The sequence below is a fragment of the Pituophis catenifer genome, unplaced genomic scaffold, assembly GCF_029215685.1.
Source record: "Pituophis catenifer annectens isolate HBS135680 unplaced genomic scaffold, rPitCat1.0.hap2 SCAF_7, whole genome shotgun sequence".
NCBI lineage: Eukaryota > Metazoa > Chordata > Lepidosauria > Squamata > Colubridae > Pituophis > Pituophis catenifer.
In genome coordinates, this window is record NW_027256887.1 from 61,899,849 (window position 1) to 61,926,507 (window position 26,659).

Consider the following 26,659-nt stretch of genomic DNA (forward strand, 5'->3'; position numbering starts at 1 on the left):
GGCTGAATCCCACCATTGGACCCAGGCAAGGCAAAATGTTGGACACCCATAGTTAAACCATTGATCCATAGAGCCTACTTCAATCAACAATGATCAACAAACCAGCCTTGCCTATGTTTATACACAGGCCGAAATAAACTAGCAGGGTAATTGTTTGTCCCGTGACGGTGAAAACATGTTTTATTTTTACATTCTGAGGACAAAGTGACATGTTTCCATAATAAAGATTTGTGAAATGAACGCATGTGCCTACATCTTTACCTCTTTACATCTTTACATCAACTGATTGATAGCCCATGCTTCATCAATTTTTTTTTTAAAAATAAATCCTAGATATTTCATCCAAAAAATTCCAGTGCAAGTTATCATGTTGCAATAGCCAGTTTTAACAACTGCTGTTGCATGACACTATGATTTGAAAAGACTTGCGGATTGGCTAATCTGCTATTATTGATTTGGAGTTTGGTCTCTTCACATTAACCTTGACTCCACCTGCTCTTCTCTTATCAACATAGTTAAAATTCATAGACAACCTCTCTTTCCCCCCTTTCCTTGCTGAGGACTACTTGCTGAAGGAAATTTTTGTAGCAGACGTAGCTTTGGGTTTTTTTTTTTCATAAGTAAAGGTGATTATAACATAAATGGAGAGATTATAGTTATTTAATTGTTTATTTTACCTGAAAAAAAGTTGAACTTCTGCATTTCTCTCTGGATTACAGTTCTGGAAGTACTATTCTTACTGCTGCATTCTTGCAATTAGGATCGAAAAAGAAGAGAGACTTTTTCTGTTTACATGTGAATCTTTGACATTCCATTGCATCTTGCTGTATCTAAGAATCCAAGAAGATGGTACGCTACTTGCCTTTTTTGCTCCAGAGGAAACTCAAAGCCACCATTTGTCTTTTTCTCCTTATGGTTGTCCTGATACACATCGTGATGGATTTTGTGCCCTCTGCTGATTATACGTCCTGCAGGTGTCTATCTAAAGCCACAGGTACCTTGGACCATTTATCACCCAGTTCCTTATTAGCAGCTCAGAATAAGCTGAATCTGAGGAATCTTCAGGATTTTAGTAGCAGTAACAGCTCCCTGGAAAAAGGATTTCACTCAACAGAAGGTGTGTCACATGTGGGTGGCCTCAGCAATGTAGCTCTCCAAGATGTCAACATCAAGCAACAGGAAACCAAAGAAAAACCCAGCCAGAAAATCAAATCCAAATTGTCTGCTCTTTTTCATCATCCTCTGTATAAGATCCCAATCCCAAAAGTTGCAAAGAAAGACAAACTATTTGGGATCAAGCCAAAGATGAATCTCTTCATACAAAGTAGTGATGAACGGTGAGAGATCCTCTTTTCCTTCTGGATGACTCGCTCAGCTTAACGTGTTCTCTTCTTAGACGAGCTTGTGTCTATTCCTGCCCAGATTCTATTATTATGTGCATAATATTTTCTTTCCCCATTTTGGAAGAGTTTTCTTCTCAGTAGGTTGCGTAGATAATTTGATTCTGACTCTTCCCTGAGGCACAATGCCCCATGTGAGATAATATCACCCTCTCCTCATTAGTGATCACAATTGGTTCAAGCAACATTTCATAAAGTGAAGTGGTTGCTGAATGAACATGTGAGTAAGAGAGAGAGAAAGAGGAAGAGATGGTGGGAAGATCACTGATGGTTGCCATTTCATTTAGATGAAATTCTGTCCTACAGTCATGACCCATTTTCTTCCTTTTTTGCCACTATTGATATAAGAAGTGTATGCCCACCTATTATGGAAAGAATTGTAATCCTAGCAGACATGGTTTTCTACCATGAGTACTTCCTAAAACCTGTATAATAATGTCTAACAACAATATATAAAATCAGTACTGAAAGCATGCATGCCAGGTCATGGGATTCAGACGGAAGTACTTTACATAGGATGTTGTGATCAGATTATTGTAATTTACCTCTGTATATTATGCTGACTTCCAAATGCCCCTTTGTGTTCAGAATGAACCAACATCCTTCTGCTCTTCTTCTCTTTCCAGTTCTTTTCTCTATTACAGGAGTGTCAAACTCAATTTCATTGAGGACCGCATCAGGGTTATGTTTGACCTTGGGGGGGGTAGGGGGAGCATGGCCAGAGTGGGCATGGCCAGCTCAACATAACTCATCAAGACTCTATTTTTGGCCATGATGGCCTCCTTCAGACCTCTGCCAGCAAAAACAGAGCCCAGGAGGGCCACGTGTGGCCTTCCGGAGCTGTTCTGGCCCGTACGTGGCCTGTGCAGCTAGTAGCTGATTCAGACAGCGAGGAGGGTGGTGTGGTGCTGTGCCAGCAGCCTGTGCAACTGGCATTCGAGTCGGACAATGAGGAGGCTGGAGATGTGGTACCAGAGGCAGGGATTCAGCCAAGGCCTTCAGAACCTCCAGAAGCTCCCTTAAGTAAAGAGGACGAAGAGGAGGAGCCTCTTCTCGATGCAAAGGCACGCAGAGCTGCCAAAAGGCAGGAATGGCTCCTCAGGAGGAGGTCTCCTCAAGAGTAAGGCTTGGGGCTAATTGGCCACTCCCTTAGCCTATTTAAGGAGGAATGCCGACTGAAGCAATTTGCAGGGAACAACTTCGTTCACATACCTTCGTGTCTTGTCTTGCTTATCTTATCAGCTTCCTGCAAATTGCTTCTGGGCATTCTGCCAACCACAGTAAACTTTCAGTATTATTCTTTGGATTCTTGGCAGCTGTTAATGCAGTTAATTAACAGCCGTTATTGTAAAAAACTGGTTTATTTAGTAAACTAAGGTTTGAACGGACTTTGTGTGTGCTGCGTTCTTTGGGGTCCATAGCTGGGGCAGAACATGAGCTCTGTTTTCACTGGCAGAGGCACTGCAAGCCAGTCCTTCACTGTTCCCAGGGCAGGCCCGTGGGCCAGATCTAAGCACCTGTGGGTTCAGTTCTGGCTCCCGGGCCTTGAGTTTGACACCCCTGCTCTATTATTTCTAATAGACAATTATGATGCTACTTGTATCTGTTTAAAGCAGGATCTGCTAGGCCTTATTTTTTCACTACACAGCATCACTGCTAAACACAGCAGTGCTATTTGATGCAGGATGTACAAACTAGAACAAAAAAGAATTATGTTTATCCCATCAACCATAGTTACATATACAAATATATAGCTGCACATACAAATGCACAGAATTTTCTGTTCCACAGTAGGAAACTGTGGGATGTGGCTGCACTGTATTGATCCTGTGACTCCCGAGGATGTGGACAGGGTTCTGGGTAAGATTAGTGCCGCCACGTGTTTATTGGACCCGTGTCCCTCCTGGTTGGTACTGGCCTCCCGGGAGGTTACACGAGGCTGGCTCCAGGGGATTATAGGTGCTTCTTTGGGTGAGGGTGCCTTTCCTGCTGCCTTGAAAGAGGCGGTAGTGAGGCCCCTCCTCAAGAAGCCTTCCCTGGACCCGGCTGAATTAGCCAACTATCGTCCAGTCTCCAACCTTCGTTTTGTGGCGAAGGTTGTTGAGAGCGTGGTGGCACGACAACTTCCCCGGCACCTGGATGAAGCTATCTATCTAGACCCGTACCAGTCGGGCTTCAGGCAGGGGTACAGCACAGAAACGGCATTGGTCGCGTTGGTGGATGATCTCTGGAGGGCTCGGGACAGGGGTTGTTCCTCTGTCCTAGTCCTATTAGATCTCTCAGCGGCTTTTGATACCATCGACCATGGTATCATGCTGCAGCGGTTGAGGGGGTTAGGAATAGGGGGCACCGTTTTGCGGTGGTTCTCCTCCTTCCTCTCCGACCGCTCGCAGTTCGTGTTGGCAGGGGGGCAGAGGTCGACCTCGAGGCGTCTCGCATGGGGAGTGCCGCAAGGGTCGGTCCTCTCGCCCCTCCTGTTCAACATTTATGTGAAGCCGCTGGGTGAGATCATCCGTGGTTTTGGAGTGAAGTGTCATCTGTACGCTGACGATACCCAGCTGTACATCTCCACCCCAGACCACCCCAACGATGCCCTTGATGTGATGTCCCGCTGCCTGGAGGCCGTGCGGGCCTGGATGGGGAGGAACAGGCTCAGACTCAACCCCTCCAAGACCGAGTGGCTGTGGCTTCCGGCGCCCCGATATAGTCAGCAGGTGCCATCGCTGACTATTGGGGGTGAATCTTTGCCCCCCACGGAGAGGGCTCGCAATCTGGGTGTCCTCCTGGATGCGCGGCTGTCTTTAGAAGAGCATATGACGGCCGTGGCCAGGGGGGCCTTTTATCAGGTTCGCCTGATTCGCCAGTTGCAGCCCTTTCTGGATCGGGACGCCCTGCGCACGGTCACTCATGCCCTTGTTACTTCCCGGTTGGACTATTGTAATGCTCTCTACATGGGGCTCCCCTTGAAGAGCACTCGGAGGCTCCAACTGGTCCAGAATGCGGCCGCGCGGGTGGTTATGGGCGCAACCCGTTATGCCCATGTGACACCCCTCCTGCGCGAGCTGCACTGGCTCCCGGTGGTCTTCCGGGTGCGATTCAAGGTGTTGGTTACCACCTTTAAAGCGCTCCATGGCATAGGACCCGGATACCTCCGAGACCGTCTTCTGCCACCAATAGCCTCCCACCGACCAGTTCGTTCCCACAGAGAGGGTCTCCTCAGGGTGCCGTCAGCCAAGTTATGTCGGCTGGCGACGCCCAGGGGGAGGGCCTTCTCTGTGGGAGCCCCAGCCCTGTGGAATGAACTGCCCCCGGAAATTCGTAAGATATCTGACCTCCGGGTGTTTCGCTGCGCATTGAAGACCCTGTTGTTCCGCCAGGCCGGACTATCAATACAATAGTTTTAAATTGGGGTATTTAAATTTATTGGGGTTTTAAATTTGAGCCATTTATTTAATTATTTTAAATTTTATATCATTGTTTTGTTTGTGTTTTTAAATAGGCTGTACACCGCCCTGAGTCCTTCGGGAGAAGGGCGGTATAGAAATAGAAATAAAAAAAAAAAACAAAACTGTATGGCCTTTTCAACAGATACTGGTTTAAGGCTGATTGCAATAGAAAAATGAAATCAGAAAGTTAGATCACGCAACTAGATTTTGAAATGTGCCATCACCCCAATTCTAATGTTTAGCTCTTTCATTCTACATTATTACTATGGTTGGTTGCAATCAGCCAGATGTTTAGACTGGATTTGGCAATTTTGTTCAGCTATCAAGGCCTTCCTAAGAACGTGGAAATGGCCAATGTTATTGTTTAATAATGTTAAAGGTATCATTGCATATTGTAAGCTGTTTCAAGCAAAACTGCCTTTTGCATTTGACTGATGATGATTTGATCAATGCCAATGGTGTTCAAGTGGTGCTCCAGATGTTCTGGATTTTATCCAAGGCACCTATTGCTATTGGTTTTTGCTTTCGTTTGCCACAGTTGTTCTACTATTTGCAGAGTTTTATAGTTTGTGATTTTGTATGGTTCTTTCTCTTCCGTTCTGGGAGAAATAGGAGAAAGAAGTATTAGAAGTTCACTATCTTGAATTATTTATAAAAAATAAACGAGACAAGGAACAAACAAACAAATGCTTGTCTATTTAAATTCTAAAGTCCCAAAGCACTTTAGCTTCTTCACATATTTTATTACTTTGTCTTTTTTTTTTTTGGTCCCATCAGTTCTCGCTTGCAGCCAAGTTGCCTTCTGGACAAAATACTGTACTTGCTTGCAGGCAATATCCCTTACCCAGACTTTTTTTTGCCTTTCTCATCCACAATTGCTAAGTTTGGAGTGTTATGTGGCAAGTTTAATTATTATTTTATTTGTCCAAAAGGTGTGAAGACATAGCGGCCAGTTCTTTAGCTGGTGTTGCCCTTCATTTGCACTAAGTTCTCCATAAGAACCTAGGACAATGTTGGCAAACCTTTTCGGCACTGAGTGCTGAAACAGGAGCACGTGTGCATGTGCTGGCGAGTGCCAAAAACTGGAAGAGCAGTTTCCTGGCATGCACACTTGGGAGTGCTGGAAACCGGAAGAGCAGTTCCCCAGTGTGCACGCCGGTAACCTGGTCTTCTGGTTTTTGGCATGCACTCGCGTGCAAAGACTAGCTGGCCAGCGCGCATGCGTGTGCCAGAACTCAGAAGAGCAATGGGTGATGGCTGGTGTGCCCAGAGAGATGGCTCTGTGTGCCACTTTCAGCACGCGTGCCATAGGTTCGCCATCACGGACCTAGGATGTCATCATGGGGGTTTGGTTTAGTTTGGTTTGGTTTGGTTACTTCTAGAGATTTCAGGATAGCCTTAGTGTGTCAATATCTTTATCCAGTAGCTTTATTTTGCTTGTAATTCAATGTGTAAATTCCATATTCATACATAGGATGTAATAATAACTCAGTAGCTTGATTTTGTGTGTTGGATCTACAGAATCATAAGCAACAATGCAGAAGGTCTTCAGAACCAGAGTGCTCACCCTGCTTGGCTCAGTTTTTACGCTGGAATCAATCGCTATGAACTGTACGGCCGCCATGATCCCTCTCGCCATGACTTGATGAAGGATTTGGCCAAACAGAAAATTATCAGCTCAGGTATTACATAGCATTTCAGATGCTCCACCTAACTCATTGTTTGTTTGTTTTCTCATTCTGTTTTCTCTTTTCCACTGTTTAAACCATCCACAGAGAAGAGTGTTAGAGGAAGGAGGAGTCTCTTCTGCAGATGAGCTACTTAGTACTAACCAACCAAAATAAGGGCGTATCTTTTTGTAGACCACAGCCGTACTTTTTGTTAACAAATTTTGCCTGAAATCCAAGGGTACAAGGTGATGACATCTTGGACAGATTAGTTTTCTCTGTTTATTTGTTTTACTGAATGTTTTATTTAGATATGTTAAATCAACCTGACATCTTATCTTCTCCCTTTCTCCTCCACCTTCTGGGAAAATGAACTCTTCATGTTTGGCAATTTGTTTCTGGGCTATTTGATTGCCAAAAGTGAAGTTTGGGAGCCAGATAAGCTCATTAATTACATCCCCCATGCCAAGAGTTTGCCAAGATTCTCAGTGCAAACAAAAGACAGACATGTTTCTCTTTGTTATTTTTAATATATTTTTTTCTATTTAAATACACACATGCCACTGGCAAATACATGACAGCAGAGTTAAACAGCTTGATAGCTATATCTACTCTTTAACATGTGGACAAGCATACTATAATATTTAGTATACATATTCTGTATTCTGTTATAATAATTCTAATAGAAAAATACTAAAAGATGGAGATTGGGGAAATAATAATTTGATTTTGAATCTAAAATGCATAAAAAGCCTGAAGCTGATGTAGAACATAAGAACACTGTTGTACTGTTTAATGGATACTGGATGTTATATCCAAAAAAGGTCCTTGTACAGTAGGTTGCCAGATCAAAAATTAAATTTAGGAGTCAATTATTATTAAATTACTGCAGAACCACATACAGAGGATAAACAGTCTCTAAGTGGTAATAAAATCACCACAGCCAATGGTCACAAAACCCAGTTTGGTAGACATCATATTTAGGATGAAATTTGGCGTGAAACACTAAAAGTGTGAGAAAGAAGCCTACTTCATAATCATATTTTTAAAACCAGAATTTTTATTCAACGAACACTTTTCAAGGTGTTTGAATGAACAAGATAAATGGATCATTTTATGCTCATCTATAAAATAAAATAAAATATACAGCAATCTAAGTCTCTTCATGAGCTCTAATACTTGTTAATGTCATTTCAGTTCAGAAGCCTGGAGGAACTCAATTGAAGCTTATCATGACTTTTCCCAATCATGGCCAAGCTCTCTTCAAACCTATGAAGTAAGGCACCTTGATACATTAATTGTGATCCCCTCCAAAATGGGCTATTTGGATATGCTGAGAGTGTAACTCCAAAGGCAATGCTAGCTGAAAATTTGGGAATTTCAGGCTGACATAGGAGAATGCTCTTTATCATGGCCCTGAGCATCTTTTCATGCATTGCACCAATCCTTGATGGGATTACATTAAACCTACACTTTGTAAATTAATTGGTAGCTAAAGCATCTTTGTATAGCAAGCTGATAAGGTAATCCTGGAATTGTCATCTGTATCCCAAGTGAAACAGCACCTTTAAAGCGCTCCATGGCCTAGGACCGGGGTATCTACGAGACTGCCTTCTGCCACCAGTAGCCTCTCACCGACCAGTACGCTCCCACAGAGAGGGGCTTCTTAGGGTGCCGTCGGTCAAACAGTGTTGACCTGCGGCCCCCAGGGGGAGAGCCTTCTCTGTGGGAGCACCTGCCATCTGGAATGAGCTCCCCCTAGAGATACGGAGGATCACTGATCTGTGCGCTTTCCGCCGTGCCCTCAAAACATTCCTATTCCAGCAGGCCAGCCTGGCCTAACCTCTTTTTTAAACTGTTTTTTAAATTTTTTAAATTTTAAATTTGTCGTATAAAAATTGGGGGTTTTAAATTTTGTTTTCTGGGCCATATTATTTAATCGTATTTTAATGGTTGTTTAACATTTGTATTACATGTATTTTATCTTTTGGCTGTTCACCGCCCTGAGTCCTTCGGGAGTAGGGCAGTATATAAATTCAATAAACTAAACTAAACTAAACTAAAAAGAAGTTTGTTTGCTAAACACACCTATTCAATGACTCTATCAGAAGTAATTTAAATGTAAATATCAAAATGTAAAGTCAGGTACAGAGGCTGCTGACTACAAAGATGCCTCCATATTGGTTTCTTGGCAAAAGGTAATGAAAGCTACTGTAGGAAAATGATACATATGCCCCTTTGCTGGCAAGCCTGTTTCTATATCCCAGACAGCATATTTTATAAGGCTGGCATTGAAACAGAAATGGATTGACTTGCTCTGTATTTCTCATGGGGTTTCATCTGCAGAAAAAATGTCATGGCCACAGAGATAATAAAATTACACAGGAGTTATATAATAAATCATCAACAGCTGCAAATCTGATTACAAGTTAAAGGCAGAATTTAAGTGTTCTTTCAAAAATAGGCACTTCTCAGTATATGGGGAACATCTGGGAAAATAGCTCAAAATACTAGCAGACAGTGTCATATTTTAATTAGAGTTAGAACCAAAAATATTCAACGCTTCAGAGAAAAAACATTCACAACCCTTTAAAGCATTTTGTAATCCCTATATCCTAGCAAAAGAACAGCAATCTTGCACTTCTGTTCCCTATCAATATGCCTGCGTTCCCTAACTTAGTGCCATATTCATGAGTGTTCAGATTGATTCACTGAATATTTAATAGAAATGTCCTTAAAATTACTCTGAAATTTTCTACCACAAGATGGTTACATATGGCGCTGTAGTAAAAAATAGTTATCCTTATTACCACCCTAGCACAGTTGTAGCTATTGCAGAGTTCTGTTTTGATGGAGATGCGCGACCTCTGCTGGTGAAAGGCTTAAATTGAAGTTCTTAGTGTTTTTCAAGCTGGAATCCACAATAACACTTCCCTTTCAGAAATAATGGACATTGTAATCCAAACATTCCTGGAAAGGTCTGAATTGAGAAAACTCTTTAGAACGATAAAATTGAATAACATTAATTGGATGCTAGTTTGTTTGAACAGATTCAGCTGAAAGACTGTAGCTCTGCAAAGCATGCACTTTGCATACAAAATGTCTCCAACATCTCCAGATAGATCAGGGGTGTCAAACTCAATTTCATTGAGAGTCGCATCAGGGTGGTGTTTGACCTCAGGAGGCCAGGGTGGGAGTGGCCATCTTGACATCACTCGTGTCAGGGGCGCCAGTAGTGGCCCGAGCACTCTGCCAGCAAAAACAGGCTCATAAGCTCCATTTTCAGTCCCAACAGCCACCTGCAGCCTTCTGCCAGCAAAAATGTAGCTTGGGGAGGCTGTGCCCTGGGCCCCATTTTTGGCTGTGACAGCCTTTTGCAGCCCTCTGCCAGCGAAAACAGCGCTCCAAGCACCATTTCCGCTGGCAGAGGCACTCTGGGCCGGTCCTTCACTGTTTCCAGGGCGGCTCCGTGGGTCAGATCTAAGCAACCCAGGGGCTGGATCCAGCCCACAGCCTTGAGTTTGATACCCCTGAGATAGATTGACAAAATATCCACCGCTTGAAGTCACAAGAGTTACTACTGCTGTAAAATACCAAGATGATGGATGCAAATGTGACTTGCTATAAGAACCTTGCCCATTCTTATCTCATGTGCAAACTGATCTCCCAGGTGCAAAGGAGATTCGGACTTGACTTCAGCCACAAGATACTTACTTTCTTGACCATTTCTCTCTATACGTGAGCATCTGCCAAATGTTGACATCTTCCCAGAATTCTCAGTAACACCATATTGTTGGGGAATTCCGTGAGCTGGATGAAGTTTCTTAGGGAAACTATCTGATATTTTGTTTCTGATACCCCATTCTACTCTTCTCTCTGCCTTCCTAGGCAAACCCGAGACCAGGAGACTTCAGCAGACTTCTTTTACTTTTCAGATTTTGAGCGGCACAATGCAGAAATATCAGCTTTTCATTTGGACAGGTAAGTTCAGTCTAATTCTCTTCTTCAAAATATACCTATGCTTTATTTTCAAAAGATGGTTAGTAAAAAAAAAATTACCATAGTTTAAACCTAGAATATACTCTGTCTGTAAACAAATTCAGGTTTTGGCACTTTTCGTTGCAGAATAATCCCAGTAGTACAGAAAAAGAACTCTACTTAGGCTCTTTTGAGCTGTTGTTATTAGAGTAGGCAAGGCTGAGCTAGTAGAAGACAACTTTCTGCCCTGAATGTGAGTAGAAAGAATGGTGAGATACACATTATAATAAAATTAACAATATTACCAGTCTGATACTTTAAAACAGTGTTGAGAAGACATCTGAAAATGCCATGAACACCAATGGGTCAGTGAACATATCAAGCAAGAGTTCTCACTCAAGGTTCAAATGATCAGACTCAAATTATCTTACTTCGGACAGGGGAGAAGGGTCTAATTCTGGGAAAAGTGAAAGGAAAGAGAAGAAGAAGGTGACAGCAGCAAGGTGGTGGATTCAGTTACAGTAGCAATGACTGCAATGTTGGAAAACTTGAAAGACCAGATTAGAACAAATCATCATGGAGAAAATCTATTTATGCGATTGCTAGGAATTTAAAATGATTTGATGGCACATAATCAATCAAAATAGTGATTTTGGCTGATATGAGATCCAGGCATACAACAAGCTATAGAACAGGGTCGGATAATCAATAACCTTTTAGATTTTGTGGGAATATAAATCTGAATATCCTTGATTATAGGATTACGATGTTTACTTAAAGGAAGCAGGAATCTTAAAACTTCTGGCTGGCCACAGGTTTTCACCATTTGATCTAGTGTGTTGAGATCATGACAAAGTTATTGGTAGCCATTCTGAAACTCTAGCTCTGCTTGGTGTATCCAAGGTTACACTAAGTGTTTCATGTTTATATGAGGTCTGGCCATTTCAAAGCTTATCCATCACTGAGTTCAGATTAGCCTCAGTAAAGACTATCCTTGAAGGGTACAGCACAGTCCAATTTCTAGCAGGATTTATTACACCTTTGCCGTGGGTCTCTCTAAGCAGCTGGAAAGCTCCATTTAATTTTCAGAATAAAGGAAGCATCCTGAGAAATTTACTCAGAGCATTCACTCAGAGCATTGTTGCTATAATCCAAACTCTCCAAGGTAAGACGCAATCCATCAAGGAATCCTTCACCAAGAGTTCCATAAAGGATCTGGCAGAAGATGATACAAGATACTTTTCAATGCACCCAGTCCATAGCAGTTTGCTAGAAGGCAAACCTCAGGTCAAGGCTTGAGGCCCGCATCATAATTTATTTATTTATTTTTATTTATTTATTTCATCAAGCATATATTTTATGACAGATACAAGTGTAAACATAATTATAAATACATGAAAAGGATATGAATAAAAGAAAACATTAGGATGAATACAACTATTAGAAAAAGTTAATTGATATTGTTTGATTGTAGGCTCTATGGCGTTAATAGTACATAGGCTAAGCTATCTGTTCTTTATTCCAACTTTTCTCCTGCATTTGCCTTTTCCATGCAGGATCTTGGACTTTAGAAGAATTCCCCCAGTTTCTGGACGCTTGGTGAACATAGCCGAGGATGTTCGTGACATTACAACAGATAAGAAACTGTTTAAAACGTTTTTCATCTCCCCAGGTGAGTATCTCCCCACCCCATTCTTGAAACCTCCCCTCAACTTTGAAAACAATGAATAATTGTGTCTTTGAATTTATGGGGGTAATTGTGTAAATCTTTCCCAATAAACTGCTCTCTAGATTTAGCGTGGCTCCTACAATTCCTGGACAGCTTCACCACTGCATTGTAGAAAAATGCAACAGTTTAGAGAAGACCAAGACAGATTAACTATGACAGGAATTTAAACTATTTCCCTCTCTCTTCGAATCTGTAAAACAGGTGGTGGCACGATCTATCACAGAAAAAAATGCCTCTGTGTTTCAGTTCCCTAACTTTTGCTTCCTTCCATTTTGCCTGGATCAACCAGCTGGCAACACCTGTTTCTTTGGTGTGTGCTCCTACTATTGCTCCACTGAACATGCTTTGTGTGGCAAACCCGACCATCTTGAAGGATCCATGGCAGCCTTGTTGCCTGACAAAATGATAGCTGAACGCCAGTCTTGGCGGAGTCCCTGGAGGCGTTCCTATTCCAAGATCAAGAAAGCTGAGTGAGTATCCAAAAGGAGAAAAGAAAAGCCACTACTGCTAAAAAGAGGATTTAAAAAGCAAAAAGAACATTCTAGATAGAGTGGAGACACGTGAGATGGTTATGAGAAACAGAACAATCAAAAAAAGGAGAAAGTGAGGCACTTAGTCTAAACTTAAGGGAATTGGTACAAGCCATGAAGGTACATCCCTGAGCCCACCAATTTGGCCATCTTGCCTCCCCCCACTTTTTTTCAACTATTTTACTTTTTTTAAAAATTCCCCTTGCTTTTATGCTCATGTAAGCCCAAGAAAAGTCCAGTAAGAGGACGAAGAACACCACACCTGCAAAATATTCAGTGGCTCCTTCATCACTAGTGACTTGAAGAAGCTGATTCTGTTTAAAAAAGATTAAAGCATGGGTCTCAAGTAACTAATGGAAATAGGCATTTTTTAAATGTCTTTTCTATATATGAATATAGATATATAAATATCTCAAGCTTCAGATACAAGATAAAAAAAGATTCAGAAATCTAAAATTAAAAAAATGTAAACTTATAACCATGACAGAACATGGATATCAACAGAAAGATATATTTCCTTATTCACCATTGTATAAATAAATGTTGATCTGTTGCCTGTCTGGTATGATCTCCTGGAAATGAAGAAAAGGAAATAAGCCTCTTATTTTAAGCGGTTGAGACATACTGCTTCATACCTGTGGGAAAGGCTCATGTCATAAAAATGCATTATTTTTCTGGGCAAGCATGCCACTTTCTCTATTTCTGTTGCTTTTCTTAAGGTCTCAGGATCAAGGTTCATCCTATCAGCAATGAGAAGTGCAGCACATTTTCATTGCTTTGAAAAGGGAGCAGAATTCCATTGTGCCACTTATTCTCATGGTTATTTTACTGGCAGAAAAAGGAAAAGATGCTTCAGAGATTTTCCTGGTTTGAGTGTCATCACTTAGTATGCATCTGCATGAGTGGAAAAAGAGAGAAGTCATTTGTAGCTCAGCTCACAGAGCAAAGTATTTTGGCTTTTGTAACTGCAGCATCATGCAAACAAGCTCAAAAGAAACTCTGTACCCAAACAGCATGCATTTGCAAAATGCAAGGTGACCTGAGGAAGGAGTTCGACCAAAGCTGCTTCCTTTTTCCAATATGAGATTTATTTATTGTTGCTATTAAGACTGCATGTCCTACCGTTGACCAATATATCCCAGCAGTTTAAAACAGAAAGACAAAATAAAATTAAAATAAGAATAGCTAAATTATATTTGAAAACACACCATGGATATTTTATGTTGGTAAATATTCTTATATGCTGCTCAAAAGTATACAACAGTAGTGGTTGGGAGAGAGAGAGAATAGTGGATATAGTTTAACGGTAACAGAGTTGGAAGGGGCCTTGGAGGTTATTTAGTCCAACCCTCTGGTCACGTAGACCTATACTGGGATTCAAACCGCTGAACTGCCAACCTTTCTGATCGCCAAGCTCAGCGTCTTAGCCACCAGCCTGTATAAACAGATAGAATACTAAAAGGGAACTACTGTAAATGATTAACCATTAGAAGCCTGTCCAAAGCCATGGATTCTTGAGGCCTTTATGAACAGAGACGTTAGGCCAAACATTTAGCAGATAATATTTCACAATGGCTGACTTTTCCCAGGTGGGAGCTGAATGAAAATTACTGTGCTCAGGTTCGAAAGACACCACCTTATGACAACACAGCCCGACTTCTGAATCTCATTGATATGACCATGCTTGATTTTCTCATGGGTAAGTATGTTCATGTATTTATACTGGGGACAAGGGACCTGGATCTGTGGTAGCAAAAGGCAGGGGCAGAAGGCCCCAGATTATGCCTCTGATTCAGCCTCTGTCTGGCATTTCCACTGCAGATATTTCAGCTCAGCTTGTAGGTATGAGACTGTGGTGCTAGAGCAGTGTTTCTCAACCTTGGTAGCTTGAAGATGGGTGGACTTCAACTCCCAGAATCCCCCAGCCAGCGCTGCTGCCTGGGGGATTCTGGGAGTTGAAGTCTACCATCTTCAAGCTACCAAGGTTGAGAAACACTGTGCTAGAGTTTCCTAACCATAAGGCCCATTGCATCTTGCAAAACAAAGGATCTCTGTCTGTGTAAAACTGGCTGCCCACCAGCTTCTCCAAAATAGCCTTTCGCTGGCAAGACACTTTGCTGAAATTCACAAGAAAACAATCGCTCCTTCTGTAACATTTCTCAGAGTCGCTTGTTCTGGCCTGTTTTTTTTTTTTAGCATTGCCTTACCATTCCGGAAGGGGACATTCTTTTTCTCAGCTGGTTATCCCACTTCAGAAGAACCAAGTTCATACTAGTTAAAACTTGTCACAATAAGGAATGTAGAGGCCTGCATCTTAACTAAATTTGAAGACCCTGAATAATTTCAGAAAGTTCATTGAAGGCCTTATATTCACTATTTACCAAGGCCTATTGTTGGCCGATTTAGCTCAGTTCTGTCCAACCAACTGTCAATGGCTCTGCAGGTTTCATAAACTGTCCGTTTGATATAGTAAAAAGTGTAACTTAGTTTTTCTAAGCTCTTTTTCTCAGCTTCGGGTTAATATGCAAACAAAGTTTCACCTTTCAAACTTACACAGAAACAAAACTTTAATCTTTTCTGTAGTGTTTTCAGGATACATGTAAGAAAATTCAGATAAAATGTGGCTTGCTAAAAGCTCCTTTATTCAAATTAATACTCAACATACAATGGTATATTTTATAGTTTATAATGGCAAACATGTGTCACTATGCCCTCTAGTGGAAGCATTGCATTTGCTTTCACATTCATATCCCATATACCACATTTCAACAATAGACATATACAGTATAAGCATTTAGAGGATTGGCCATCCCATCTATTCCTGATTTTTGCTCCAAAAATGCAGCTGCTTATTATGTATTGTTATCACAATGTTTAACTGACCAGTCAGAGTAACCTATTTGATTAGCGGGCAGCAGAAGCACAAACATAGCATCTTAAAAGATAATATAATTTATTAAAATACTGATAATCTGCTTTGTTGAATGTTCCTCAGTTAGAGGAATAGGAAAAAAAGGTTTATTTGAATACACATGCACATTCACTCTCCCATCCTATAAATCAGGTTATATACTACATGACCTGTGGCTTTGAAAATCCATATTCTTTATATCTTGCAGAATAAGTAATATAGCTCATCCATGATTTTAGCATGTAGTATCACTCTCTTTTTAAAATGTAGACTCAGACAAATACACTTCTGATGGTGGCAGAAGAGTAATATATGTTTGTATCCCAATATTATATATTCTAATGGCCACCTAAGAACTGGGTCACTCTCAAGATAATTCTCTCTCTGAACAGATTCGTGTCAGAAACAAAACTGAGTGACAGTTGGTATCCATATTTCCCAAAGAACAAATGTACTGTATACTTTTGGTCTTATAGCTCTGGTATGGGCAAATTTTGGTGACACATTTTCTTCCACTGCTTTCTCTTTATCTGCAGGAAATATGGATAGGCACCATTATGAGACCTTTGAAAAGTTTGGTAACCACACTTTTTATCTTCACCTGGACAATGGCAGAGGGTGAGAAAGTGTTGCTATCTTCCTAAGGATGGGCAAGAGATTTTGGAAAGCTTTTGAATTCTGACTATAATGATCTGTATCTTTGAAAGCAGGGCTAACATCAGAGGTTATCTCAATATATTCTTCAGATGTATGGGGGATGCGCCTGGCTAAAAAATCTGGGGAATGTAACTTCAACACATTTTGGAAAGTCCCAGATTAAAACAACAAGAACAACCATTCTGCACTAATTCAAAATAAACCACCACCCCCATTGTGGGATAGACTTTGAAAGGAAGAGTTTACAAGTTAAGGATTTCAAACAAGGAAGAGCTACTTGCAAAGTGGTTTTGTGCTAGAATCCAGTGAACTAGTCTCTGCGGTCTCAGCACTTGGCAAGTATTATTTGAATGCCAAGAAGTACTTATCTACTGGCACTATTTATACATGATAAGGAGTGTTACGATATTTTTGGGATCAGACTCAATAAATGAATTAAGAATTATATATTCAAATAAAGCACTGTTTATTTACAGAAGGCATTCTATATTCACTGAATAATTGAGGACCCAGTTTGTGGGGGCAATAAGCTGACTTTGTATAAATATACAAATGTATGAAGGCTATTGCTTAACGCATTGTAAGCCGCCCTGAGTCTCCGGAGAAGGGCGGCATATAAATCAAATTAAAAAAAAAAAAAAAAAATCACAGATAGAAGCACAGATGGAATGCATACAGCTCCTTATATATACATGGGGTGGAGCTAGATATGGGAGTGGTTAAATATGAATATATTAAGTAGTGAAGAATAAGTTAACCCCTGATACCCTGGTCATGTACTATTTACATAATGAAGAATAAGGCATTTACTTGTGACAAATCCCCCTCTAAATGCCGATTCGATATACTACAACAATTACATTCAGATTCAGAACAATATAAAACTTGTAATTTAGAAGTCAAGTATTTATGCTGCTTAGAAGGCAAAGGCTTTGTCAATATGTCAGCTATTTGCTCTGATGTTTCGCAATGAACTGCTTTAATAAATCCATCCTGAGATAACTGCCTCACATGTTTGAATTTTATATCTATATGTCTGGACCTTTGTCCAATAGCATCAGATCTAGATATTTCAATAGCAGCCTTGTTATCTTCATGCATGATAAATGGTAATGAAGGTTTCTTCCAAGTGTTTGACAATAAGTCATTAAACCATATGAGGTTATTTGAGGCTTTAGACAGACAAACATATTCTGCCTCAGTCGTTGAGGTGGCTACTAAATCTTGTTTACCAGTGTACCAGTAAACTGGACAATCGTTAAGGAAAAATATATAGCCAGATGTGCTTTTTCTACATGTGGTATCGCCAGCCCAATCCGCATCGGCATAACATGTGAGGATGGGCTCTTTGACATTATTAGGTTCCAATAATAAACAGAAGTCTAAACTATTCTTTAAATATCTTAATATTCTTTTGACAGCTTCCCAATGATATAATAATGGTTTGCTGACGTGCCTAGACAACAAGTTGAGAGGCAAAGCAATATCAGGTCTAGTCCAATTGGAAATATATAGAAGGGAACCGATGACTGATCTGTAAAGTGTATTATCTTTAAATTCAGGGGATGACTCATCTGTGTTCCTCAAAAAATCAGTTTGCATGGGAGTGTCACAAGGCTTAGCATTATTTAAGTTACATTTGTTCAGAAGTTCTATAATCTTATCTCTTTGAGAAAGTTTGAATCCCCTTTTTGTTTTACTGATTTGAACTCCAAGATACTTATTTACCTTACCTAATGATTTCAAAGAGAAATGTTCATTTAGTTTTGTTACAAATGTCTCTCTCCTCTCTTTATGTTTACCTATATACAAAATATCATCCACATAAATTAACACAAATTCTAGAGAATCACCCTCTTTTTTGACAAAGAAACAGTTATCAGCAGTAGTAGCATTGAAATTCATAGTTTTGAGTACTTTGACTAAACATTCATACCATCGTTTGCCAGATTGTTTCAACCCGTATAAACTTTTGTTTAGCAACCGCGTTTCATTTTTGTTTGTGTATTGACTATGAGGTGCTCTTACATATATTTCTTTATCTAATTTTGCATGTAGATATGCAGTCTGTATGTCGTATTGGAATACATCAAGGTTAAGTGCTGATGCTATAACCAGAGCTGTTTTAACACTCTCAGTTCTTACTGTGGGAGAGTATGTGTCTGTGTAATCCTCGGGATATTTTTGTGCATAATCTTGTGCAACTAGTCTAGCTTTGTATAAGGTGTTGCCTCCCTCTAAGTTTTTGATTTTATATATCCACCTGGTACCAATAACAGTTTTATCTTTAGGTGCAGGTGTAGGTGTGAATACATTTAATTCTCGTAAACTATTCATCTCTTTAGTCATGGCTGATTCCCACTTTTTCTTTTCTTCGGGGGGAAGTTTTAACACTTCCTCGTATGTGTTTGGTGTTGATGTTTCTCCATCCATATACATTACATAATCTTTGTATTTGTTTGGCACTTGATTTCTGTTACTTCTGATCGTTCTTTCTGGTTTACTATCATTGTCATGTAAATACCTTGCTTCCTTTTTTGTTAATGAATCTGTCTTTATTTTGTGTTGACTGTTTGTCCATGTTTTGATTTTGTTTTTATGTGAGTTGTGATTGTATTCTTCTCTAGTCTTTTTTTCTTGACGTTTAGTGTCTGGATTAGTGTTTGGGAATATTTCATTAAGATGTATTTTAGACCAGTTGGCCTGTTCATGGAATACAGCCGTTCTGGAAACTATAAATTTGTTATTATTATCGATAAATCTGTACCCTTTTGTGCCTGTTTCGTATCCCATGAACCTAAGTCTTCTGGATACATTCTCACCTTTACGTCTCAATTGCTTAGGTATGTGTACGTCTGCAGTGACTCCAAATATGTGCATGTGTGCTATTTTGGGTTTCCTACTATACATTACTTCATATGGTGTCTTGTTTACAATGCTGGACCAAGTTCTATTTTGTGTATAATTGGAATATTGTAAAGCTTCTGACCAGAATTGTTTACCTAAGCCAGCATCTTCTAATGTGCATCTAATCATGGTTTGTAATGTTGAGTTCTTTCTCTCTACCACTCCATTTTGGAATGCAGAGAAAGGGCTAGATGTGTAATGTAACATCCCTTTGTCTTTTAGCCATTGGGAGAATTCCTTTGACATGAATTCACATCCCCTATCTGTCATAATTTGTTTTATTCTAATATTATGTTGCGTTTCTACACGTTTGTAAAACTCCTTAAATTTCTGAAAAGTTTCATCTTTGTGCTTTAATGTATAGACAAACCCATAACGACTATAGTCATCCACAATGGTTAGAAAATAACGTTTTCTATATGTGATTGATGGTGTTAATGGACCAACTAGATCCATGTGTACCAAGTCAAAAATTTTGTTGGTTGATCTTGTTGACTTTCTGGGTTTGGGACTAGTTTTGAGTTTTGTAGATTTACATACTGAGCATTCCAAATAGTTTTTACAATTTTTTATTTTAACACCTTCAGCATGTTCAGTCATCTTTTGTACTACAGGAAAACTGGCATGTCCTAATTTCCTATGTAAGACATGAGCACACTCATCATGAATTGGTTTACCAATTTTAGGTTTTTTGTCATTGGATGTGTCTTTGTGATTATGAATTATCTCATGTTCCTAATTGTCACTATTACTATTGTCTCCATGATCTATGTCATTGTTATCTTCCATGTTGGAATCAATGTTGTGTAACCATCTCTCTTTTGTCATTAAATAAGGTAGACCTCCTTTGATAACCACAGTACCTATGTTTATTCTGTTTTTCTCTAATGTTGCTCTTCCTTTTGAGAACACAATATTTATGTCAGAATCTCTGCTTAGTTTTATTGCACTAAGTATGTTATGAGGTATTTCAGGTATTAACAATACCCCCTCTATTTTTCCTAGGCCAGGTAAGGTTATATTCCCTCTACCTATGACTTGGACCTTTTCTTGATTAGCTACTTTAATTACAAATTTATCTTCTACAAATGAAGATAATATATTTTTATTATTTGTAGTGTGATTAGTTGCTCCAGAATCGATAAGCCAATCGTTGTCCTCTGGCTGTTGTGTGTTAGTGTTGTCATGTTTGTTTAACCCATTCAGTGAACCAGACCTTCTATCCTTTGAATTATCCCTGCCCCCTCTATGTTCTCTATAGTTGGGTGGACTTCTATATCTATGTCTATCAATGGATGACTGTCTGTTGTGGTATCTATTTCTATGGTCTGATTTTTGTCTTTCTCTGAGAAGTTTAGGACAATCTCTCCTATTATGTTCCTTGGATCCACAGTTGTGGCATCCAATTGGTTCATGATATTTTTCTTGAAATGCTACCTTCTTATATTGTTTATGTTCCATGTGATTGTTACAACGACTCCTCCTTGAATTATCTTCAGCTATTAGCTTATTAGATAGATTTTCTATGGATAAATATCCTAAATTGATTGTGTCTAAATGTGATATATAGTTATCCCACGATGGGTCTAGTGAGTTAATGATAGCACTCTTCATTGTTTGATCTGAAATTATCTCCCCCCTTAAATGCAGTTCTGCTCTGATTTTGTTTAAAGATATTAAATGTTCACTTATGGTAACCCCTGGCTTTATCCTAGCTGAGAAGAAATCTTTAGACATTCTTGTTGTAGTGGCTACACTTTCACTGTGAAACAATTTAAACATGCATTGAATAATTTCTGAGACAGTCAGATTTTGCTTAATACTGTGGTACATGGCAGGAGATATACTGGAAATTAATAAGAAAAATGCTCTATGGTGTAGGCAGTCCAATTTTAGAGTCCAAGGTCTTTTTGGGGGGTTAGTAATAAAAAATAATAAGTTTTCTTTTAGAAAGACAACCTGGAGCTGCTGACACCATTCTTGCAAATTAATACCATCTATTATCAGTTTTGGGAAGTCATTGGGCAAATTTCCAATATTGTTGGATCCATTACTTACAACTGGGGGTAGTCCGTGATCTTGTAAATGTTGAAAGTTGCAAAATGGCGTGGGTATGCTTGCAACGAGTCTGAATGGTTCTCTCTGTTCCTCATGTCCTCCGAAGCTGTCTGCGTAGTCTTGCACATGCGCGTTATTCATTTCGCTCCTGAAGCCGTCGTGAGAGGTTCTCGCTGCTGCAGCTCCCCCGCATTGCTCTTCCTCCGAGGAATCGGTCTCCGGCTCGATCTTGGGAGTCCTGGTGGTAGCAGGCGCTCGCTTTCTTTCGTTGAGGACGCTGGTCCCTGGGATCGTCTGTGGTGTGGGGTGGTATCTGCAGGGCTCTCTGGGTTCAGGCGTCGGTGCTCTCGTCGTTTGGATAGAAGCGGGTAGATTCTGAGATGTTTGCTTGCTTGCTTGTCTTTTCTTTGTTTTTTGACTGCTGTCTTTCGTTGATTCTTTAGTGATTTTCAATTTTGGTCCAAATGCTGCAAAGAGCGTTTTCATTGCTGATTTTACCCGCATATCTATTGAAGCTTCTTCGATTTCTGTGTCTGATTCTTCTGAGGTGTAAATTTTCTCCCTTTCATTTCTTGCATCGAGTAAGGCTTTTCGCGCTAGATATTTTGAATCCTGCTTTCTGATTGGCTCTGCTTCGCTCATCTTAGGGGTCTGTTGAAACCAAGATGGCTGCCATTCGAAATTTTGCGCGGGACTGTTAGTTTTCTTTTTCGCTGTATTTTTATCTGCAGGCAGATCGCTCACCGTTTTTGAGTCTTTAGATTCATCCGTAACGATGTGCTTCTCTCTCGCTGCTCCGTTGTTTTTTAATATGTCTTGGAGGTTCGCGATGAGATTTTCATCGTTCTTTTGACTTTTTAAGAGTTTTAGTATCTCTGACCTGAGTTCGTTGTTTTCTATTTCGTTTTCTTCTTGGTCATCAGTTTCATCCATTATTTCTTCGTTGTCTGTAGTGTAGTCTTCAGATTCTCTCGATATTGCATTCGTGGACTCATCGATCATTTCTTGATCTGCTTCCATTTCTTTGCTGTATGCCCTGGTGTTGGGCCTTTCTCTTTTGTTTCTGGAGTTTTCTCTCTCAGACATATTTAAAGTTTTATTGAGTCAATTCAACCATCCTCTGCTACCAGATTGTTACGATATTTTCGGGATCAGACTCAATAAATGAATTAAGAATTATATATTCAAATAAAGCACTGTTTATTTACAGAAGGCATTCTATATTCACTGAATAATCACAGATAGAAGCACAGAAGGAATGCATACAGCTCCTTATATATACATGGGGTGGAGCTAGATATGGGAGTGGTTAAATATGAATATATTAAGTAGTGAAGAATAAGTTAACCCCTGATACCCTGGTCATGTACTATTTACATAATGAAGAATAAGGCATTTACTTGTGACAAGGAGAATTATAATTTACTTTAAGACTACAGCTATAGTGTTATACTAAAATTTAACAGTAGAATAGCTGTCAACTCAGAAAGCACTTTCATCTTTCGGAAACCTGACAATGACATTATATAAAATGTAACACTACAAGCAGTATGATTAGAAGAATTCCTACCATATTTTGCCTCTGGATAATTCCTTTCTTCTCAGCAACAGAATAAGATAACTACATTATCCAGCTATGTCTAATTTTTACGTTCCATTTCAGTGGCAGCATTTGAATTGTGTACAATAATCTCTTGAGATGAATCCATGTCATATACTGATTAGTCTGTTGGACTAGACTGGGAGATCCAGATCCAAGATCTCAAGTAACAAGATTATTCACTGTTTTAGTCCAAATTACCTCAGGATTGTTGTGGGGATAAAATTAGAGGACAGAATGCAGTTTTATGCCACTTCTTTCTCTGAAGAACAGGGAAATTGTTTGTAATGGATAGGATTACTCCTCCTCCAAATTATGTCTTAATCTGCTATTTTTATTCTTGTTCTCAGGTTTGGGAGACATTCTCATGATGAAATGTCTATTCTGACTCCCCTTCGTCAATGCTGCATGTAAGGATAATTTTTTACCTCTTAAAATTTGCATTTGCTAGGGTAATACAATTTAGGATGTTTTAAGGAAGTTCCAGATTTCTGCAATGAAAAACTAATGTTGCTTGTAAATGAAATTGTCAAGGTGCTCTCTCAAAAGTGCTGTTTTTTTAGTATGAGGACATCACACATCCAAGTCCTCCATTGTTTAGTTTGTTCAGGAGAGTAGGAGATCGTACATGGGAGAAAGAGTGATTTCTGTTGAACTGTTTCTCATCACTAGTCCAATATTGCTGAGACTGTTCAAATTTTTTTATTTATTTAATTATGAGATTTATTTGCCACCCATCTCATATCCAGTGACTTGGATACTTCCTGAATATCTACATAACAAAAGGTATGCCCATTAATTACATTTACCCAATTAACTATCATACAATGGCCCTGATGGCCTAATTCAGCCTTTCTCAAAGAGAATGTCCTCAAGAGATATTGGGCTTCCATAATTTTCACTCAACATGGCCATCTTATTTACCATGTTTCCCCCAAAATAAGACCCTGTCTTATATTTTTTGAACCTGGAAATAAGTGCTTGGCCTTATTTTCGGGGGAGGTTTTATTATTTTGGGCTGCGTGGAGCAAAACGAGGCTCCTCTTGCCGTCTTACTTGATTTACACCTCTGTCTACCTAACCCTAACCCGAGGAAATGGTGGGGACCGGCTGCAAATGTGCTTAAATATTTTCAGGAAGGGCTTATTTTCGGGGAGGGCTTATTTTAGTGCACGCGTTCAAAAGCCCAATTGGGCTTATCATCCAGGGGAAACAGGGTAGAAAATATTAAATCTAACTAATCTCAAAACATAGGGTAAAGAAGAAAATTATCTGAGTTTGGAACACCCAATAGTATGGAGGATATGATATTTGTGTATTTACTTCTGACTGAATTTCCTCTTATAAAAGCTGAAGATTAATATATCTAAAGAGCTCCAAGTTAGGCAAGGTGGTTTAATGTGACTGTGTTTAGGTTAATTTTGAAGGTCAATTTTCACCCAGTTCAGTAGTTCCATGAACCAGCTCTCTTTCCAATTCTGAAGTATGAATTATCTGAGACTGATGGCAGGTTCCAATTGACACATTTGGATGTAGGGTAACTCGAAATGCAAAGGAGCATGTAACCATGTTTCTGACAGAAATCTGTTAAAATGCACATGCTCTGGGTAGAAAAATGCCTACCAAACTACTTCATGGATGCATTTGTTTGAAATCTGAACCAGGGAACATTTTGTAAACAGTACCAAATTAAAGTTGATTCAGTTGAATCACAATAAGGAATGGATTTTTCCCAAATACCCATAGGACAATATTATTTTTCAATCTTAATTACATTTACTGCATGGGTGTCAAACTTGCGGAGTCACGTTGCTGACATGTGACGTATCATGACATTTTCCCCCTTCGCAGAGCTAGGGTGGGTGTGGCCTGCATGTCACGCATCCGGCCCACGGCTGCCAGTTTGACACCCTTGGTTACTGGATTCCATAATTATGAGCATTTCTCACCTTGACAGTTCTAAGACTTCTCATGACTGTCCTGATTCATACTGGTCTTTCAAGTCCATATGCATTTATTTTAATTCAATTGCATTGATAGAAATATTAAATATGATATTTTCTCTCTTCTATATATATTCTCTTTTCCTTGTTGTTACTGTCTCCCAGTATTAAAAAGTCAACCTTCCTGCGACTGCAACTGCTTGCTACTGAGCCTTTTCGCTTGAGTGATGTCATGCGTGAATCATTAGCCTCAGATCCCCTGTCTCCAGTCTTATCAGAGCCTCATCTGGAAGCACTGGATCGACGACTCAAAAAGATATTGGCTATGGTGGAAAACTGCAGGAAGGCAGATGGACATGAAGAAGTAATAATTGATGACTTAAAAGGAAAGCCGTATTTTTAGTTCAGAATAGCTAGAGAAGTGATCTTACCCACAGTAGACACATAATAACCCCAACCTGCTATTTCTGTTTACTCGTGAAGAAATTATTTCAGATCTACCATTGCTATTTATTGGGGGGGGGCATCTATAGTTTATTGAGTTCCAGTATGGAACTGGGAACTTTGTCCACTGCCAGATCAGACTATTTGTTCATTTAAGTAAGGTCTAGATTACCTGTTGCCTTAACAGTCATGTACAGCAAGAAATCAATTCAGACTATGGTGCCAACTTCCAGTCAATTCCTCCAGACTGCCTCTTGAGAAAGAAAAGAGTATCGGGAGCAAAAAGGGACTGGAGGCTAGGGAGAGTTCAGTGTCTCGTGTTACCAGTTCCTTGAAGTTGCCCAGAGGTTGCCTCTGCAGCTCTTGATAGGAAAAAAAAAGTTATCTGCCTCTGACAATTGCTAGGTAATATTACCTACTAAGGCCTCAGGCACCAAGTTTTCCTATTGTTATGGTCCTTTTAGAAAGGGCGAGATGTGAACCTGGAATCGTCTGCCTGAAAGCATATCAATGGTTATCTGAATAATTAGTTCAATGTAATATGCAACATTCTGCTTCAGGTAATAACCAATTAAATGGAAATATATGCATTCTGTACAGTGTATAGTGTTTTACAGGAACATAACCAGTCGATAGTGAGCCATCCAGCCCATATTATTGACCTTGACCAGCAGTAGCTCACTGGCATTTTAGACAATTTTTTCCCCAAGTCCTTCTTGGTGATGCCAAGAATAAAATTTTAGATTTTTCGTATATAAAGAGGAAATGATGTGTGAAGTCTACCCATAGAGGGGAATGTGTAGACTCAGGCAAGGCTCCTGGTAACCTGTGGTTCTCCAGATATTCTTGTACAACATCTGCTAGCAACATCCAGAAGCACCAGCCAATGAGAAAGATTGCTGTTCAAAAGCATCTTGATAGATACAGGTTGCTTACTCCTGTCCTTGGATAGGTGGAGTCAAAGGAAAACATGCATACATAGTTGCACCAATGATTTAACATGATTGCCCATGAATTAGTTTTATGGCCTTTTGGATGGAAATTTTTTTAAAGCAATTGAAGAAATGCTATTGTAGCTACTGGTCAATTACTGCATTACAAATTTATTGGGAACTTCAGGTATGAGTGTTCTTATTTCTCCAAGAATATAACAAATGAATGATTAACAAATTGTTTTAATGATATTTTAGGTCTTTAGAGGGGAAAGTAGCCAAGGTATATTTTCTGCTGAAAATGACAAGCAAATGTGCCATGGTTTATTCAGGGTACTGTGTTAACTCTGAAAAGATTGCATCATGTTTATTAATTGTGCCTCAATGTCTTTTTCAAGTCTTTTACAGCAACAGATTTTCTAGATCCTGTTAAATAAGAGTGTAAGATTAAAATAAA

The 26,659-nt window shown here is 39.6% G+C and overlaps 1 protein-coding gene across 1 annotated transcript; it reads left to right on the forward strand.

The window, feature by feature from the left end:
* Positions 1 to 758: 758 nt before the first annotated feature.
* Positions 759 to 26,659, forward strand: LOC139319757 (extracellular serine/threonine protein kinase FAM20C-like). The gene is made up of 10 exons (XM_070947755.1): positions 759 to 1,337; positions 6,368 to 6,528; positions 7,711 to 7,789; positions 10,402 to 10,494; positions 12,048 to 12,163; positions 12,510 to 12,690; positions 14,340 to 14,449; positions 16,198 to 16,279; positions 23,234 to 23,293; positions 24,992 to 26,659. The coding sequence occupies exons 1-10, from the start codon at positions 847 to 849 to the stop codon at positions 25,227 to 25,229; spliced, it is 1,611 nt and encodes a 536-aa protein (XP_070803856.1). The 5' UTR covers positions 759 to 846; the 3' UTR covers positions 25,230 to 26,659.